The 19,937-nt window shown below is 40.0% G+C and overlaps 1 protein-coding gene across 2 annotated transcripts in view; it reads left to right on the top strand.

Annotated features, from left to right (window-relative positions):
• Nucleotides 1-11,252, top strand: part of grik2 (glutamate receptor, ionotropic, kainate 2) — a 221,194-nt gene extending 209,942 nt beyond the window's left edge. For both annotated transcript variants that reach the window (XM_062399698.1, XM_062399699.1), the window contains one exon: nt 9,263-11,252. In XM_062399698.1, the coding sequence (XP_062255682.1) occupies nt 9,263-9,510 (248 nt within the window). In that variant the 3' untranslated portion in view covers nt 9,511-11,252. The remainder of the gene's footprint in view (nt 1-9,262) is intronic.
• Nucleotides 11,253-19,937: the final 8,685 nt, after the last annotated feature.

Below are 19,937 nucleotides of genomic sequence, written 5' to 3'. Positions count from 1 at the left end.
ATTAAACCGATTATGTTCCCTTGGGAATGTCTTCATAACATGCAGTTTTATTAACCATCCTTCATTTATACAGTCGGGCCTCTGTAAATAATTACATGGGCTGAATGCTGCTTTTTCCTTTTGATGTCTGCACTCAGTGTCAGATTTACTACCTCACCATTCTGCTCAAAGTGAGCAGGCCCTTCCTTACGTTGACATGCGGCGATAGAGCTGCAGCTGATTGTAAGGCATCATAAAAACGCTGTAATCCAATGACCCCAAGCAGCCGCCATCAATCCAGCATGCCACCAGCAGGCAGCTGTGATGGCAGTGTGTCCCCTGAGGGTGAGCAGAGTGGGCCCCATGTTCCCCAGAGCCTGGAGCTATACGGTTGTTACTGGTGAAAAAACGCCCATGCCATTTAATTTTACAGGGAGCGGGGGGATCAGTAGCTTTGCAAAAAAAGTCTGTTTCAGTGAGTCAGATAATCGCTAGTTACACTTAAATGTGATGTATATATACAGGATATGTAAATATCATCGCTCGCGATTGCAGAATCAGACACCAATCTCTGCTACGCCTGGACTGATTACAAGAAAGCCTACGACTCGATGCCGCACACATCAATACCGGAATGCTTGGAACTGTACAACATCAACAGGACACTAGGAGCCTTCATCAATGACTCAACAGGGCTGTGGAAAACAGCTATAGAGGCCAACTCAAATCTCTATACCAAGAAGATGCTCTGTCCTAACTGCTGTTCCGCTTAGAGGCTGCAAATTCTGCTTGCCAACCGGAGCAATGGTCAGCCGCCTCCTCTCCATGGATTACATCAAGCTGTATGCAATGAGTGAGCGAGACTCACTGATCCACACCACCAGAATCTACAGAATCATTCGGAATCTACAAATGTAATTCGGACTACACAAGCGCAGCCAGGTGGTATCAAAGAAAGTCTATGCATGAATTGATTAGTCAATGAAAATCCAGGACTACATCAGAAAGATGGCCCCAAACAACAAGCTGAAAGACAGCAGACACAAGAAACACATTGATGATGAGGAAGAAGACAAAGAGAAAGCATCATGGAAGAAGAAGCCCCTACACCGCATGTATCATCAACAATGAGGAAGTGGCTGATATCAAGAGATCCTACCAATGGCTGGAAAATGCTGGTCTGACAGAGAGCACAGAGGCACTAATCATGGCAGCACAAGAACAGGCCGTAAGCACAAGATCCATAGAGGGCAGGGTCTACCACAGCAAACAAGACCCAAGGTGCAGGCTGTGCAAAGATGCACCTGAGACAGTCCAGCACTATAGTAGCAGGGTGAAAGATGCAAGCTGAGAGGCATTGCCAAGTGGCTGGGATAGTGTACAGGAACATATGTGCCGAGTATAGATTAGATGTAACCAAGTCCCCATGGGACAAACCACTGAAGGTGGTTGAGAACAAAAGAGCTTAGATCCTGTGGGACTTCAGATTCCTGACTGACAAGCACCTGCTGGCTAATAAACCAGACATACTGGTGGTGAACGAAGAACAGAAAATGGCATTAGTGATAGATGTGGCAATCCCTGCTGAGGGAAAAGGACCGTGAGAAGATTGAGAACTACGAAGGGCTGAAAGAACAGCTAGAATAGATGCGGAATGTGAAATGCGATATGGTCCCTGTGATAGTGGTAGCATTATGGGCTGTGACCCTCAAACTGGGAGAGCGGCTAGAGCAGATCCCATGTACAACATCGGAAGCCTCTGTCTAGAAGAGTGCACTCCTAGGAACAGCTACTGCGCAGAACCCTAAAGCTGCCAGGCTTCTGCTAGAGGACATACATGAGGAATACATACCTAGTTTTTTTTGTTTATATATATATACACCTATATTGTTTTTGAAATTTCACTTGTTTACTTTGTTTGCTGCACAAACAGCAGTCATCCATCTATCCATTAACTCCACTGCTCATCCTTTGAGGGTTGCAGGAGGAACGGATCTAATCCCTGCTGACAAGAGGTGGGGCACACAGATCACCAGCCTATCACAGGGCTCACATATAGAGATACAGAACTATTTATGCTCACATCCGAACATAAATTTAGAGTCAACAGTTATCCTCCATGTTTAATATACATTAAACATATTCTTATACTGTTGTCACCTCAGAGGAGCTAAATTATCCATGTGATAGTACTGACACAATGGCCCCTGATTCAAGCAGTGGCACTTTTACTCTTAAAGCCCCACCAACCATTACATTAACAATGGATCAAATGACTTATGTGCACTAAACAGCAGACCGACAAAATTAGATGTTGGCTGTATTGTTTACTACCTACATAGCCTGTTATTTTTTCACAGGAGTTGGTGGAAACCAAACAGGAGCTAAAAGGAGGTTAGTTGGTTTTATAATAGCAAAATGGACATAGAAACAACTACACCAAATTCCTTCTTTGTTTTGTAAAATTTGATACAAAAAAATTGTAAACTCCTATCTGAATAACTTAAAAATTAAGCATTAAAAAATGTTGCCCCTCGTCATACACAAATAGACCAAACCACAAAATGTTTCAAATCATCTTTTTTTCCCTTCTGAAACATTTCATCACATTTTCCGTCCAAAAATTTGCATCCTGCATATTCAGCATTTGTACATTAGCGTGGGAGAAAAATCATTAATACCATTATCAAGCAACCTACTGTGGCACAGGTAGATGAAAACAGTTTGACATTAGGTCCCAGAAATGACAATGAGGACAGTAATAAATTTACTCTGGATTTGCGCAGACTGCACTGGACATAGACCATCTCGTGTTAAACATTTATGGAGCTGAAGTGACGCTGATTCTTTCAAGACTGGAGGAAAGTTTGGTGCCTATTCTCGAAACCTTCCTGGACTCATCACAGTCACACTTAAACACTTGACTAAGAGATTTAAAAAAAAATTGTCATTATTTCGTTATGTAATCCTGACAATTTAAACATATTGTAAATACACTTAAATTGTGATGTAGTCTGATTAATATTTTTGATTTTAACTACAAAATCCTAATAAGTGCAGCAATAAGTGATAAGTTCTATGGGCCTGTAAAACGCACCGTGCTCACTAAGCTCATGGCTAAACATGAGGAGATACCTGCCGGGTTTGTGTTTGTTTTTTGCTCTACACAGACGTGCGTATTTGAGTTTGAACTAGGGTCTTCTGTTAATGTGCATCACACAGTGCACAGTTGCTCCTTCTCATCATTCATTCAAGTCCTTACTCACTGACGATCCACGCCATTTCCTCTGACCATCACACCAGGTAAGAGCTTGTTGCCTGAGCCCCTGGCTGTTGTTTGTACTTTTCCTCCATGTTATATTTACTAATGATACAAACAACCACATATAGTTGAGGTCAATTGTTTTTATTGAAAGACCCCCCATGAAACTTTTGCTTTTAACCCTGCTTTTTATATAACACATGACATAAGTGAAGTAAGCAGTGAACACCCTAGCTGAGATTAACTGTCTCACAACGAATCAGATTCATAACCTGTCGTGTACTTTACTCCCGTGAGATCATTTCATATTGTGATAATGCTTTTTCATAATGGTATGTTTGTGAGATGTACGCCGTATAATTATGAATGATTAATTGATTGATGAGATATCTTAACAAATTTGTTTTTTGGCCATATAGTTTTGTTGACGTTGACCCTGACTTCAGTCTGACCAGTTTATTATCTCACAAGTTATACTTCTACCATGTTCCGAGAAAATCTGTCCCTGCTTTGTTTAGTTTTTTGTCCACGCACACACACACATACTCACAGACAAGGACAAACTTAGTTTGAGCAGTTTTCCTGGGGTTCATGTACTTATGGAAACCAGCCTGGGTCTTTCCTTAGCTTATCACTGTAAGCCTTACCTGGGCTATCAGAAGAGATGCCAGGTGTAGCTAATTACTGGTATTGTGCAGGTTATGTCAGACCAGAAGTGGTGAATTTAACCAAGGTTTATCTAATGTTAGCAGCACATTATGAACTTAAACAATATCAAGGCAATTCTGAATTTTTTTATGTCGTGCACAAAGTTATAAACTAGGTAACACTAGCGATACATTGGAGGATCCTGAAACTGTACTCTTAGCCACACAGATTAAAGTGGTGAGGACCACAGCAGCAGGGCTCAGCACAGCAATGTCCTGCTGTGAGACTGTAGCGGCATGCTATCACAGCGCGGCACAGGACGGCTAACGCAGACCTGAAATGGGCTACTGAACAAATACTCAAGATGTTCGGCATATATTTAAAAGACCAGTGTATGAGATTCAGGGGAAAGGGATTTATGGGCAGGAATTGACTTTGGGATAATCCTGGTGATTTTTTTAACTAGTGTGTTCAATCTACATTGTAAGAATTGTTGTTTTCTTTACACTAGAGTGGTACCCTTTAATTTAGATCGGGAGCGGTTCCTCTCTACAGAGGCCGCCATGTTTTTTACAGTAGCCCAAACTGGACAAACTAAACACATTTTGGGTTTGTATAACAACTGAAGGCTGCCACAAGATCTCTTTCATGTTTGGAAGGGGAGGGTGTGTTGAGGGCTATTCAATTGCAACACACAAGTTCACCACTGGATATGACTAAATTCTACACTCTGAACCTTTAATTAAAAGCCATTTAAAGGGTAATTTGCATTGAAAACATATTCTAATGAATCTTCTGCTCTGATAGGCTTGTGAGGGTTTTGTGTATTCACCAGCTCTCTGAAGTACAGTGCCAAGAGACAAACTAGTTCAGTAATCCACCCACTGTGGTTTATTTTTCCACTCATAGTGTGAGTTGAAATGTCGAAACATTGACAGCAGTTTTGCTGTCGGAACATTGTTTTGATAAACAAAAAGATGTGCAGGGTGTCAGCTGATTTAGAATCTAGAAGTGGAGGCCTGTATTTGCCAGGTGTGATATGCCAAAGGTTTTGTTAGTCATGCAGTCGCACATTCATCTTTGGAGTAACCATAGTTTACCCTAATAATTTAACAACTGAAAAATATAACAATTTATAACTAATATACATATACATACAATTATGTTTCCCTTGACATATTGAAGTATCCCAGCTGTGTGACTGCAACTGTGGCTTTAACACATGGATAATGTACGGAAAAAAAAACATTGCGGACAGCACATTTTTGGATGTCGTAGTTATAGAATCCTTACCAACATTAACAAGGACAGACAACGATTTTACTGAAGTTACAAACTCTTCCAAGAATAAGTAAATTCTAATATTGAAACCATGAAAACCCTGTATCCTAAACAAGTCCACATACTGTTAGAATTGTCCAGAAAATTCACTGATGCCGTATTACGTTTAGGGCAAATGACACTTGATTAAAAACTTTTTTCTAATTATCTAAAATTTTAGAGCCATTTAAATTATTTGGAATTGGGATGACAGGAAAAATAGTCAGAGAGAAGTAGTGTGTCACATGTAACGCAGGTGCCTTGGTCATGATTCAGTTTATGATTCATATTTCTTTAGCTATATTTGAGAAATTCAAACATAAGCTGGCCATCAGAATTCAGTTCACTGCAGCTTGAGTAAGAAGAAGTAAAGATTGTGAAACGTCTTCATCAGTTTCACAACATATGTTCTGCAAATTACACAATACAACGCAAAAAAAAGCTACTTTTCTGACACCACTACACAGTAGCAAACTTCAATTACTTCAAAAGTAATAAAGCATTGAACGTCTCTGATATTTGTCAGACGTTTGGTAGATTTGTTGTGAGTATTAAGGTAAATTTGATTGTGTTGTTTGTATTTTAACCATCAAAATGTTTTCTTAATTTCCTTTTGTGTTCTTGAGCTGCACTTAGCAAATATCTGTCACTGATCATATAAATCTCTTGGTTAAGCTTAAATAAATATTGTCTCTTGAAAGAGTCAATGGACACGATGTGTTTTATCTTTCAAGCTCGTAATTAAAACCATTACCCCAAATATATATGAGATCCTTGTCAGAAGAAATGCTTCTCTTTTAATGGGTCCTACAGCATTTGGATACATTTAATAATCAAATTTGCATTTATTATATATTCATGTAATTCTTCTCCAGTCAGGCTTGATACAGTGATACTGTTTGGCATGGTGTCCAGATGTTCAGCTACATGATAATCACAGAGTGTGGATAAACTGCACTGGGGAATATTTAAATGAAATACTGTGGAAATCCAGCTGTGGAAATCCAGCTGTCTGATCAATTAAAGTTACAAAGTGCGGCTGGAACACACACAACCCACTGGAGATTTAGCTTATTTTCCCGATGTGGTCCATCCCATTATGCATGGAGATTTGTCAGCAGTGTACTCGCCACTAGAATTTCAGAGAATAGAAAACAGGGTCCTTTTCCAACTCACCAGCCAGTTTAACAACCATTTCTATTCTAAAGGGTTTCCTGAAGAGCAGCACGTCAATAACAGCTGCGGTGTGAGAATTTCAGAGGGAACAGCTGGTTCACAAAAATATTTGTAACATTAAAAGACCATTGTTCATTTACTGTTTTAATTTGACAGTTACTGTTGATCCTTTCATAAATGTAACCTATTGGCTGTTACTGTTACCACGGCAACGAAGCTCCTATAACCTTCGGAGTTACCACAAAATCTAACGAAGTCTTTTTCTTTCATCATTTTATCAAAAATAATTATTGTACTGCTGATATGGGCCTCAGATCACTTATATGTGTAATTTTATGGGCAAACAACATATCCTGTAATTTAATTTGAAGATGTGCTTTTGGTTGTCTTTTCTTCCCTCCTTTTTTCCTGCGGTTGAACCTTTAGGACGTCTCATCTATGTTTATGATCTTTGCTTAATAGTTTATTCTAGTTTTTGTTCAAGTGTTTTTTAAGGTGCTTTCATTTATAACTATAAACAAATGAGTCGTGGTATTTCAATTTCATTTCATGTTAATTCACAGTCATTTCAGATGAACCTACCTGTGCTTTCAACATTTTTACCATGCTTCAGTGACAAAGCTTTTAAATCTCAACAAGCCTCGAGTCCCTCGACTGTTGATTATAGTGGCGCACTGAATTGAGCAAAACTGCTGGATCCAAAGCATGAAATATCACCGTTATGGTCCAAGCCCTGAAAAGAAAATTACTAGTTGGTCTTCTGCTTATTGAGGTGTAATTTTATATTTTACTGTGGAAATGTTTCTGTGCGTATATACCCTTGACTTGGTGACACATGGAAATACAGCATTTCAAACGATAACACTGCCAAAACAAGGGAAATTGCTTTTTTACAATCACACAACTTTCATTTTGGAAAGAGGAAGAACAAAAGTAAAACTACAATAACAAGTATTAATAATAGACACAGTGTAATTGAATGGAACATTTTCCAAAAGCAAAATAGAGAAGAAGGTTGTTGGCCACCAGATTTGTGCATCGACTCTTAAGCTGTTTAAATATGCAAAGTCGCACTAATTCAAGGTGAACTTGGCACCGGGGGTCTGGGTTCAATCCCAGGTCACTTGGCCCATTTGAATACAGCTGGCATCACTGGTTGGTGTGAGGCCAGTGGGGGATCATACGGTCGCCACACAATGACAGTTAGTAAACAAAAAGCCTTGTAAAGTGAAGTTTTGCCATGACACACAGACAATGGGAGAATGATCTCTACTGTATGCAATAGAATAGCCCAGTCTCATTAGGAATTACATTGGCATTGGATCATCCTGCACCTAATAATTTAATTTACCTTCATCGTATAAGGACCTGTGTTATTATTTGCTCTTTGATAATGTTGTCGATAGTGTTACTTTAACCTTGAATTTACCATGACCACAATCTTTCCTAACCTGGGCCTAGTTTAGTTGCCTGGTGCAAATAGTCTAGAAAGGGAGAATGTTAAAAGCACACATTCAGACATTCAAATTAAACAATGGGTCCACCACCATGCATGTAGCAAGTTCACCACTTCAATTCTCAATGCTCATATTGTATAGATTTGCACATATCTAAATATAAACTGTTAAAAAGATGGAAGATCACATGATGAAGATGATACGCAACTTTCTGCTCCGTGATGACATGACTGCAATAAAATCTTTTTTGTACCACATCACAAAGGTTCTACTGGATTTACGTTTGGTATCTGGGGAGCTCACTGGGATTCAGTGAACTCACTCACTCATGGGCATGAATGGTCCTGACGTGCTCCTCTGCTGATGTAAACCATTCACCTCGAGGTTGGGCGTGTTGCTTTCAGAGATACCTTCCTGCTCACCACAGTTGTGAAGAGCAGTTATCAGAGTTACCTCATACATCTGTCTTCTAGAAACCATCTGGCTATGGTGAAGATAAAGGGTTCTTTATTTAATTCATATTAATTCCGGAGACCAGCAGTTTTAGAAATACCCAATAATCATGCTACTGTCTCTTTTTCTAACTACAGAATTTAATGTAGAGCATCACTGGCCGACTAACATTATTGTTGAGCTCTTAAATCAGGCACAAAGCAGCTGCAAACACCGGCGAGTGTCTTTGCTAGTTTCAGAATGACACAGTAGTTTTTCCATTTTTCCACTTTTGACCACCAAATAACTTGTCTGAAGTCCGTGTACTTTGATGATATTATACAGGTTTCGGCTTTTAAAGGGAATGGGAGTTGATTGTGTGTGTTTTACGCCCCAAAACACAAACAGGATTAACTGAGAGACTAAGACCCTGGACCATGTAGAATAGATGGTGCCAGCAATTGCCAATATTAATGTAGAGGTAGACAACGAAGCCTAAAGGGTCTACATGTAACTCACGACAAACTGTATTACTAAATATCAGTGGAAACTACTGATTTATATTGCACAAAACTGTGAGAGTATGTGTGAAATGTAAAATACTCAATGCAACAAACATAAAAAAGTATTGCATGCGCAGCTCCTACTATAAATGCACCACTTTTGTATTCAGACACTAAAACAAGTAATTCCATGCCTTCACACTACTACAAACTACTACACAGCCTGTGGACCTGCACCTCCCTCCACCCTACTTAATTCTCTGTTCCCATCATGCATTTCCTCCATTCCCAGCTTGCTACACTGCATATGTCACCATTTTCCCCTGTGGCAGCTCTGCACCTAGATGGTGGGTGGTGATTGGGGGAGGCTACAAAAAGAGGCTGCCTACAATGAGAGCAGGCTTTTTTTTTGCCCATAACGTTTGGACAGGGGTAGCAGTCTGAAACCCATTCTGTTCTCCTCTTTTTCCTATTTCCCTCTGCAGAGGTCCTTCTGCAGTGCTGTGGTGGACGAGCTGCGGGTTTCCCTCAAGTGCCAGCGCCGGCTCAAACACAAGCCCCAGCCACCTGTCATGGTGAAAACGGAGGAGGTCATCAACATGCACACTTTCAACGACCGCAGACTGCCAGGGAAAGAGACCATGGCCTAAAATCTCAATCACTTTCTCACCCTCTCTCTTGCAGTGAGGAGCTGTGCAGAGACACGAGGGAAAAGGGAAGGGGTAAATGGTAAGGGGGGACAACGGGTCGTATTGGCTGATAGTGGGGTTATTTCAAAGGTAGAGCAGAGGTGCTTGGTTGTATATTGGGGAAATATCATTCTCGTTTCTTTAAAAATTTGCTAGGGATAAGAGCTTCAACAATATTTCCTGTGGAAATAACTTGAACCTGGGTAAATTGTCATTGAGTTACCTCATTACTCTTAGCACCTTGGCAAGGCGGCGAAGGATTTTCAAAACCCAGGAGTTGAAGAGGTAGTCTGGGAATAAATTTAAATTGGAACAGAAGTGGTCGATGAAAAAAATAAAGAGAAAAATAAATCGGGCCTATCATCCTCTGCTGCTGCTCAGTCAGTCTTTCACCGCACACTTCAAAAGAGGCTGGTTGAGCAGCCTTGAGAGCATCTCAGTAACGACGGGTGAGCAAACTAACGAGGGGAGTGGAGGGAAACGTCTGTACAGGATTTCTTTTGTTTTATTTTTCAAGAGTTGCGAAGAGTCTGACCACAGCAGTTATTGACTAAATGAAACCCAAAGGCCCCGAAAAGTGATGACGACCTCGGCACCTCCCAAAATGTACAGAAAGGCATTGCTTGGACGAATATGATATTGATTGACATCAGAAATGGATAAACTGTATATCATCCATCCGGCAATAAGTGTTATCATTTATTTGTGTTTCAGAGTACTAACACTTTGTCTTTAATGTGGGGGGGTTGGCGTGGGATTTTAAGATTTAAGATTATATGGTAAAATACAAGCAGAAAATGCAGGAGTAGGGCAATGTAGTGACCTGTCAATGTCCATGTATCAGCCAGTAGTCGTATGAGGAGGATTCTGTGGAAGTATACACACCCTTAATATCAACCAGGAGGAACCTTGGAATGTCTAAATTCACAGCAATCACACAACACACAAACTCTATTTATTCTAAGTATTTATTGTTTAATTTATGATAGTCATTATTTATATCTCTATGGACTGGATTTTCACTACTGCAGTAAATACACCTCAACTCTGTATCAAGTGTCCAGTTTCATTTTGTACTCCTGTGGCTTTATCTTCTTTTATTTTGGGCATCAAAGCCCCACATTTACTTGCGCAAATGCAATTTCTATGAAAAAAAAAATGTGTTTTTGTACGAAGAGAATCAAATTTTGTAATGATTTTTATCAACACAAAATGCTCCATGAAGAGTGCCATCCATGGCAGAGAGGGGGGTACTCTACACCAGTATTTCAGGAGGCTTTCTTAGACACTAGACAAAGCTGACACAAACCTTAACACACACACACACACCCATGAGTGCAGCGTGCACCCATTCTCCATGGAGCAGATTCACAGCAATTAGTACTGTTCTCCGGGAGACCGACAGGACATTCTGGTTAAAGCATCACTGACAACGTTGTTATGGAGAGGAAGAGAAAAAAAAAGAAAAAAAAACTATTTTTTATCATGTAAAGGAATCATATTTAAAGAAAGATATTTTTACTTCACATGAAAGAAGAGTATTGATAATACTGGTTAGAGCAACTATACAGTGTACACACACAGGAAGGGAGGGAGGCTGCTGATGATGCTGATCATTCTACACCCCTGATTACTGATAGACTGCTAGAGTCCAGTGCTGAGCAACCGTGTGTAAATGGTTTTAAAAGGAAAAAGATGTATTTAAAAAAAATCTTAAGAACACTTAACTAATTTTGAACTTGTGAAAACAAAATAGAGTGCACACAGTTTACCCTTTGAAGTTGATGCACAAGTTTAAAGAAAATAATAAAAAAAAATGTTCATAATGTTTCGTCATGTGTGTCTTTATTGAATGAAACCTAAGAATGAGAATGATTTGAAGTCCTCTGTTGTAGGGAGGTATCGGACGATGTGATTATAATGTTCCTTTTAAGATGCTAAATTATTGATGGCATGGAAACTGGGCTGTATTTAAATAACCCCACCATTCCAAATATTTGTATCATGTCATTGGCAATCTGATATTTATATAAAATGATTTCTAATGAGGTAAAAAAACTGATAACACCTGTATGTGCGTGCCAGCCCTTTGACAGACAACTCTTCTGATGCTTTTGACAATAAAGGTCCAAGAACGGTTACTTTGTTACCTTCACCAAAGAGGGTTATGTTTTGGTCTGTGTTTGTTTGTCTGTTGGGAGGATGAAGAATGTCTAAGGAAAGAACTCATTACCTTTAGTGTCAGTCTGGTTTAGGGAGTGGATCGTGAAACCTGGTTTCAGGAATGTGATAGTGGTTTCTATGAGTGTGCACAATTTTGAAGGGGACGGTTTTTATACTGGGCCTGATGAGTAATATCCATCAGGGTTTGATTTCCATTTAATATGTTTGATTATTTACAACTTAAGTATTGGTCTTTTACTAAATTATCTCAATTGAATTGAATTAATCAGTCAAACCTTTATTCCATACCTGCACACGTGTAGAATCACATCACAACACACTAGTTTACACTAAAACCACAGCACTGTCACACAAACATTCAAATATATTCCATCATCATCTAATCTAGGTTTGAAGCATCTTATCAGAACCGTGAACTGGTTACATTGATGGTGATTTGCTCATAAATTCAGCTCACTCAGCAGGATCTGAACCACTTTACAAGGTCACCCTGTAACCAATCCCTGACCTATGTCAGGGACTCTGGTCAAAGCTAGCCATGACTCAGCATAATGGCAGCCAATCAGATTAAAGCATCCATCCTCTTTGCCCGAGGTGGCACAGATCTGAGGAGAGGATGCTGTGCCAGATGCAGCCAAAGATTACATTAAACACATAGTGAGTCGTCTGCTCCAGTGGTCTGCTAAGGATCCTGCCGTTATCTGCCGTTATCTGGACCTCAGAGTCGGCCTGTTGACTTTTGTCAGTGGCAGCAGATTGACCTGGTGCTCGAGCTCCATCACTGAGTCTCCGTGCACGCTGACCTCTAGTTAAAAGTTGGAGAGAGAGCAGGGCCGCTCCATCAGTCACAAAGAAAAACAAGAGCCGTGGTATTTCATGGTCACTGCCAACTTAATGACATTATCACTCTCTTTTACCGCTCAGGGGTGAATTCTTACTTCAATATATCATCACAATTGCCTTTAAATTCTAAGTGAATCACAGTTTACGACAATTATGCTGTCAGTAATACAATAAAAGCTGAATGTACCTCTTACTGTAATGGACTATGTGCAGCCTACAACAGGATCAAACCAGGCTGTTCTCAGAAAATATGAAAAAATAAATATAAAAAAAGGACCTACAGTATATCTCACTAAGCCACCAGCAATCAATATTCATAGAATCACAACTACATGCACAGGCCTTGAAAGACCTGAAGTCCAACCAGTGAAATGACACGTAAACATTTGATACCTAATCTGATTATACAATTTTTTTTTTATTTGGTGAGAATTAAAAGACCTTTCAAAATATATGTTACATGAGAAGTTACATTTTTAACAATGTAAAATCACATCTTTTGTGATGTTGTATGTGATCTTTCTCTTCGTAGTAACAAGTAACAGCTGCTGTCAAACAAAGTACGTAGAAAAAAAATTAAATGTAGTAAAAAAAAGAGACCTTATGTGACAAATAGTGGAGTACTGATGGCAGAATGACGGTCACTGTATATTTCTTGTTGTCTACAACTCAAACAATTTGCTACTTCATCTCACATTCCCTTTAGACCTCTGCACCAAGCGTCTGGTAATCAACCTCACCTCGGCTTATTCAATTTATACATTTTTAAAGGTTGCTTACAAATGCACAGGGCTCAATTTAAAATGTCTAAGCTTATGGTCTGAAGCTTAGTGACTGACACATGTAAAGCTTCCTTGGGTCTCTTGAAAGGCGCTGTATAAATTCAATTTATTATTATTATTAGGTGTATAAGGTCGCTGTGCATGGTTCCAAAAGGTTTGTACTTTGTCTCCTAAGTGAGGACTGTTGTGTTTTGGGTTCATGCAATAAACCAAGCATAGTGTCATCTCCTATTCCCTTAAAGAGCCAGGTGCACTTACACCTGGTGGATCAGGTTATATTTACCAGGTTGGAGGAGAGAACAATTATCTGAGATTTGCTCAAGCAGCCCACCTGGGTGTAAAACAAGGCAAATGAACACACGTTGTGTGTCTGCCTATGTAAGAGCATTAAACTACCATGATAATGAGTCTTTAACTACTAAAAGATAAACGCGTCCCACTGACTCAGGAGCCGTTTATTATAGCAATGCATCAACAATGAACCTTTCCACAGCAGATTTCAAGACCAACACGCCCGTGGGTACATACTGTATATGGATGTAAGTGCATTTGCTTTTCAAACAATGTTGGAAAACTACCACTGCTTTCATTGTGTGTGTAAGGAACCATCGTTACTCTGATGGAATATGTCAATCCTCTCTGTGGCGTGGTCAAGATGTATCTTCTACCATATGCATTCTTGTCTGAAGCTGTCTGTTCTGTAGCTAATATTAGAGAGATCCATCTTTTTCTCCACCATTCCAATGCAATGTTTTTTGCAGTTTTTTTGGGGTCTAGTTTTTTTTCACGCCTGTGTCTGTTTGTTTATTTCCTGGCACCAAATGAACGTGTGTGCACCGATGAGGGATGAGAGGCAATACGGCTTAGACTGTGTTTATGCTGATTAGTTGCTGAATTTTGGCACAACATTTTATTTTTTAAAAGCAGCTCATACCACATCTCAAAAGCCCAAGGTTTATTTTTGTGGCTTAATTTGACAGAGGCACAGACAAAAAGGCACACCCATCCACACAATCCGCTCAGCCTTTTCATTCTACTACTACTTTTTATCAGATTGATATATACATGGCGCTACATCCTGAGACCTTCAAAAAATTTACCAACAATGTAATCCACATGAGTGTCCTCCTGCTGCTGCACCTGCTCGACACCAGGAGCCGTGGTCAACAAACTGCAAAACAATTTCTTGACATCTCCTGGACACCCCCACCGATTGGATCCTCTCCAGTTGTCCCTCGAACAGGACACACTCGGCCCCCGACTGGTTCATACATGTCAAATGTCCATGATGTGCTGAAAAGGCTCAGGTTGAAATGATAATAAGGATTCCTGTGGTAGACAGCAGCCTTTACTGCTCGCACCCCAATCTGCCTGCCCAGAGGTGGCAACAATAGGAAGATAGCAGACACAGCTTCTAATGCTCAACCCTTGAAAATAAATCAAATGTGGTCTTTGACTTTGCCTGTAACACTAGAGATCAGCTGCACACACACACACACACACACGCATACACACGTGAATTGCTCTTCCTTATTGAGTAGATCATTACATTGCAGCCTGTGGTGTTTTGTCCCCTTCGCATGCATTCGTCTAGGTGTCGGCCTCTCCATTATCATACCGACGTGTTCACACGTAGGTGCACTCAGATAGGATGTTGATCTCGGTGTCTCAGCTGGGTCGCAGGATGTGGATGGTGGTGGGGTTGTGGGTGAGGACAGATAACCAACTCACATGCCAGATCCCATTAATTGGCTAATTATCATAGCCGGTGTGGAGTGGCTCTGATGTGGACACAAGAGGCAGAGACTGTGTCCTTAGCAGCAGCAGATGCAGCAGCAGCAGCAGCAGGCGGTCAGCTGCTTTCATGAAGCCTCTAACAGAGCTGCAGCAGGACGACATCTTCTCATGTTCACATCCAAAGTCAATGTTTGTCAGTGATAATGCAGCATAACAGCGTTTTTAACGTGATCCATTTTTTTTTTTTTTTATTGACTGGTAAATCTTTTGTTCTGTGATGTCAACACAAAATTAGGTTATTGGCACATCCCGTAGAGTCAGTTTTTGTGCAGGTTGTGCAAACTGAGTATGTAATATTTCAAATCTATTTCCTTTTACAATCACAGCTTGGGGGCAGGGTAATGGGCAGGTCCTATAGTTGCTGATACAAGAGGAGGCACCAATAAAAAAACAACCTTTACCAATACATCTGTTTCCCGTAAACTGGAGGTGTAACATTGACTGGCTGTACAATAATACAACACAGGGGGCTGCAGGGGTGAGGACATGATATTTAAGGAAAACACAAGATAAAGAAATATGAAGAATGACACATTAAAAAACAGTATGCACAGTTCATAATTCTTCACGTCATCATCTGATGATGTGAAGAATTATGAACTGCAGCAAACATTCCTGGTTGATTAGTTTAATCACAAAGGAAGATAAAACAGTAGCTGCTGTACTAGCTTGTGAATCCTGACTCATATTCGTAATAACTTATCTGGTTTGATGTCAGAGAAGCCTTCAAAGTCTCCACACATAATCAACACGTTCCCAGTAACACAGTCTTTTACGATGTCACATCAGCACATTTCAGTCTAAGCTTTATTTGGGGATTGATTTGTAATGATTAACAGCCTGTCACCGACTCTTTTTCGAGTCTCTACAGTGGTGTGGACCTGGTTCTGGTGGTAGACGATTATTGGTTGTGTATAGATCAGTGAATAGCCAAAGGTCACTAAAAGCTCAGATATGTTTGAAACAAGTTACTTTGTGTGACATTTACTAATTTGTCAGAAGGTTTTCTCCAAAGCAACCTAAAACTGTGGGACAAAGGGTGATGCATTGATCCCCTCATTGATTCCCCTCTTTTATAATTTCTCGCCGAAAAAATATTCACGTTGACGCAGGAATAAAAAAATAAATAAAACTGTAGTTAGAAATCTTGCCAATACATTAAGTGGGCGTGATAGTTGAGTGCTCGGTCTGAATTAAGGTTTAATTTGACTCTTGGATATGGGTTCAGAGTCAGTTTTAGGAGAAGAACTAAGGTCACTGTAAGTACTGAGTCTGCAGAGGACCAGTAAATAAAGCAAGCCAAAACACAGCTGATCCATTTCCGACAGTTGGATTTGCTAAATATAAATAATGTATTTTCCGTATGCTTTCTGGTTTTGTGATAGAACCCCAAAGAAACATTGGTAATCTGTTCTGTTTTCACCGTGATAAATCTGAGGACACGAGAGGCTGGAGTTGCCATACTGATGAAAGAAGAGGCTGCTGTTTGCAGAAAGAGAGATTTGGACAGACTCATGTGTGATGGAGCGGAGACATATCCTGAGAATCTCTGACGGCATGTTAAATCATAGGTGACATTCACAGGGTCCAGCCAGTCCTGTGCCAAAAACAACAGCAGCATCCTGGACTGTGTCAGTGAGAGGAAATTAAACACATAATGAATGATGGTCTAAGTCAAGTTGCACTTATATGTAGTTTTGATTTTTTTTTAAGCTAATGTACTAATGTTCTTGCTGGTCTGGGTTTGTACCCTCATGGTTAAATGCACTTATCGAAAGTCGCATTGGATAAAAGCATCAGCTAAATATGTAATGAAACCATCTAAATCACACACACTGCTATGAACGATGGATAGGATCAGAAAGAAATGATAAAATCACCACATTCGGAATGCAACACTGATAATAGTTACCCATTTATTCCCTGAGCTGTATAGGTGGAAATCTATTGTTAAAAAATAAAAAGGTTAGGCTGCTGTGTTCCTCAGTCCGTTTGTTACTGGAGATTATTGGCCCAGTAAATACAGGGCTGAGCGGTTTCACATAGAGCGGTGAAAGGGGAAAGTCACAGGCATTTATCCGCTGCTGATCCCCACCACAGGAGATTTACAGACATAATCCAAAATTACACTGAGGGAGAAACACCCGAACCTTACAAGCCATGACCAGATTACACAGAGCGAGACCCACAGTGGACTAATGGAGCGTGACCAGATTACAGCGTGTGAGATCCACCTGTGGTGGGAGAAGCTCCAGGAGAGCGGTCCTTCGAGGGAGTGGTTTCCTGTGAAATGTCCTTCAATGGAAGAAACTGAAATCTCAAATGAGATTTCACAAAGACTTCCAGAAAAGTTTGTATTACATTTACAAGATAAGTGTTGACCAAGAGAGGATATTGCAGCATATTGTTTGCATCAACGAGCTTCATTGATAGAGGCTTTAAGTTACCATTTTGTCTTAAGCTGCTACTCACTCATCTCATCATTCTGTCAAAATATAGATTGTGGACAGATTTGATTTTAGTTTTTTTTCAGGAGGATGATTACTTTTTTATTTGAGAGTAGGTTGTCCTAATAATTCATGCTTTAACATTTACTCTGATCTTCTTGGAGACTGTCAGGACGCCCTTAGCTCATCAGGACAAAGACTGCTCAACCTCCCATAAATTCTGTATGATGAACATTTAGAAATTTAATATTTATGGCTGCTAAATCAGTGTTTCTGAAAGATAAGTCTGTCATGGGTAATTTATTTACAATAGTACTGTTTGTGTGTACTTTACCTCAAAATTTTGACTGTAGTTAAGTGAAAAATACTAATATGAACAGATTTTGTATCGTGTATTACATAGTATTGAGCACCATAGTTTAAAGTTATGTAGACACCAGATTAACCTTTTATTTCTCTCTCGGGAGAGATTAGTATTGGGTTCTTGGTTTGTTTTTGACCCATATTGTCAGCGAAATATGTTAGGTACTTAGCATACTTAGCAAAGTTCTCCTGTCCAGATGTTGCCTAATGTGACTGTCCAGATGTCAACAACCTGTATGGACTATTTCAAGGTCCTGACAAACTCATATTTGCACAGATTGTTTTCCCTGTGGAATGTTCAACCCCTCTCCTGTCGCCCTCGTAAAAGCCAAATGGGGAAATCTATATAGGTTTCACATGCCTCCAAATGGACTCAAACGTTTGTGCGGACAGAAGAGTGTTCACAGTACACCATCGGTTACCTGTTGAGTGAGTTACTATGGCACTGACAGTAAAAGATGTGATTCTTCTGCAAAATAAAGGAAAAAAAACAACAACACTGCAAGGCGAGCTGTTTTATGCTAAGCTAGTCTAACAACATTGAGACTTTCGTCCTGTAAACATGTAATGTAGATCATAGGGTTATCACTGCATCACTGTAAAATAATGTCATACTTCACACAGCCTATACAGATGCTACACACACACACCCCATGCAGAAGAGTGGACCCCAGTTCTTCCAGGCTTTGAATTATAAGGCGTACAAAGTGCGACACTGAATATCACAGTGGGGGGCGGACTCTGTGCTACAGGGACAATAAACAGGAGCGGCCTCACACTGTTTGTTCTATTAGCCAACAGCAGCATTACAAGCAAAGCTACTAAAAATGGGAAATCCATGTGTAAATCACTTCTTCATAATCTGTTACTGCAGCAACAAGCTCCGTCTGCCGCCAGCTGTGGGCTGAATGAAAACAAGCCAAAGCCATCAAGGCACCTCATCTATAATCCTTCCCTGGGAAACAGCTCACAATACAACACAGCACACACACGCACACAACAAAAATAGTGTGTTTGTTCCACTGTAATCAATAAAGCTAGAGAATAGTATCCACTACTGCATCGTGCTGTGTTACCATAGATAGAAATTGGACACAATGGCAAGAAGTCTGGTCCCCTCAAAGGTCATTAGAATTAAACTTGAAGCAATATTTTTTAACAAGTCTTGTGCCAATATCATTGGCTACTTCAAAAACACATCAGTTGGAGATGAAGGGAAGTCAAGTGGTTCTGTGTGGGCCTTAATCACCGGTGGAGGCTCCAAGGTTCAGAATGGCCGGATTGTCTCACAATGAAAGAACACAACACGCATCAAGCTCAGGGGAACAACGTGAACAAAGACGGGTCAGAATCATTTGTAGAAAGGAGATAGGAATCAGACACAAGGGACACTGAGAGGGAGGAAGAGGAAGAAGAGCTGGTTTCAGATGAGTTATGTGTCGAGAATACAGAGTAAATCATAAAGCTGCAAACATTTACAGATTTCTTAATCCCTTAAAATGGCCTATTCTCTCTCAGCTTTTGGTATGTTGGAGCTGTAGCAGGGAGGTGAGACTTTTTGGCTCAGATTCCGTCTCTTAACTACCAATCAACATCAGAGGCAAGAGGCGAGAAATTAAGACAATATTGCTCAATAAACCATTTGGTAGATACAGGATTTACTGTAAAGTTCTCTCACGCGAATTAAGAACGGATGAGTTTGAATTATAACAAAACTCACGCACCCATTTGAAATGAGTCAGAACATTATTGCTGTGAGTTCAGTGTTGCAGCTTCTGTGAACTACACTGAACTGCTGCTAATACAAGGTCATAATTTGATGATTCTCTCTGGTTTAAATGAGCCCACTTTAGTTCATCCTCTCAGATGCTTCTCAGTTTACTCAATTAATCTAGTGTGATGGCATCAGCTTGATTGATAAACAGGTTGTAGAAATTAGCAACACATAACCTATAAATCCAAATCGCCTGAGACTTTTCAATAAAAATGCCTTTACGGGTTACATAATATATAAATACTGCAAGTCCTTTTTACCAATTTTTAACCAAGCTCTGT

This window comes from Platichthys flesus, chromosome 11 (genome assembly GCF_949316205.1).
Source record: "Platichthys flesus chromosome 11, fPlaFle2.1, whole genome shotgun sequence".
In the NCBI taxonomy this organism is placed as follows: Eukaryota; Metazoa; Chordata; class Actinopteri; order Pleuronectiformes; family Pleuronectidae; genus Platichthys; species Platichthys flesus.
The sequence above is the reverse complement of the archived record's forward strand: the minus strand, read 5'-3'. Positions and strand labels throughout refer to the sequence as shown.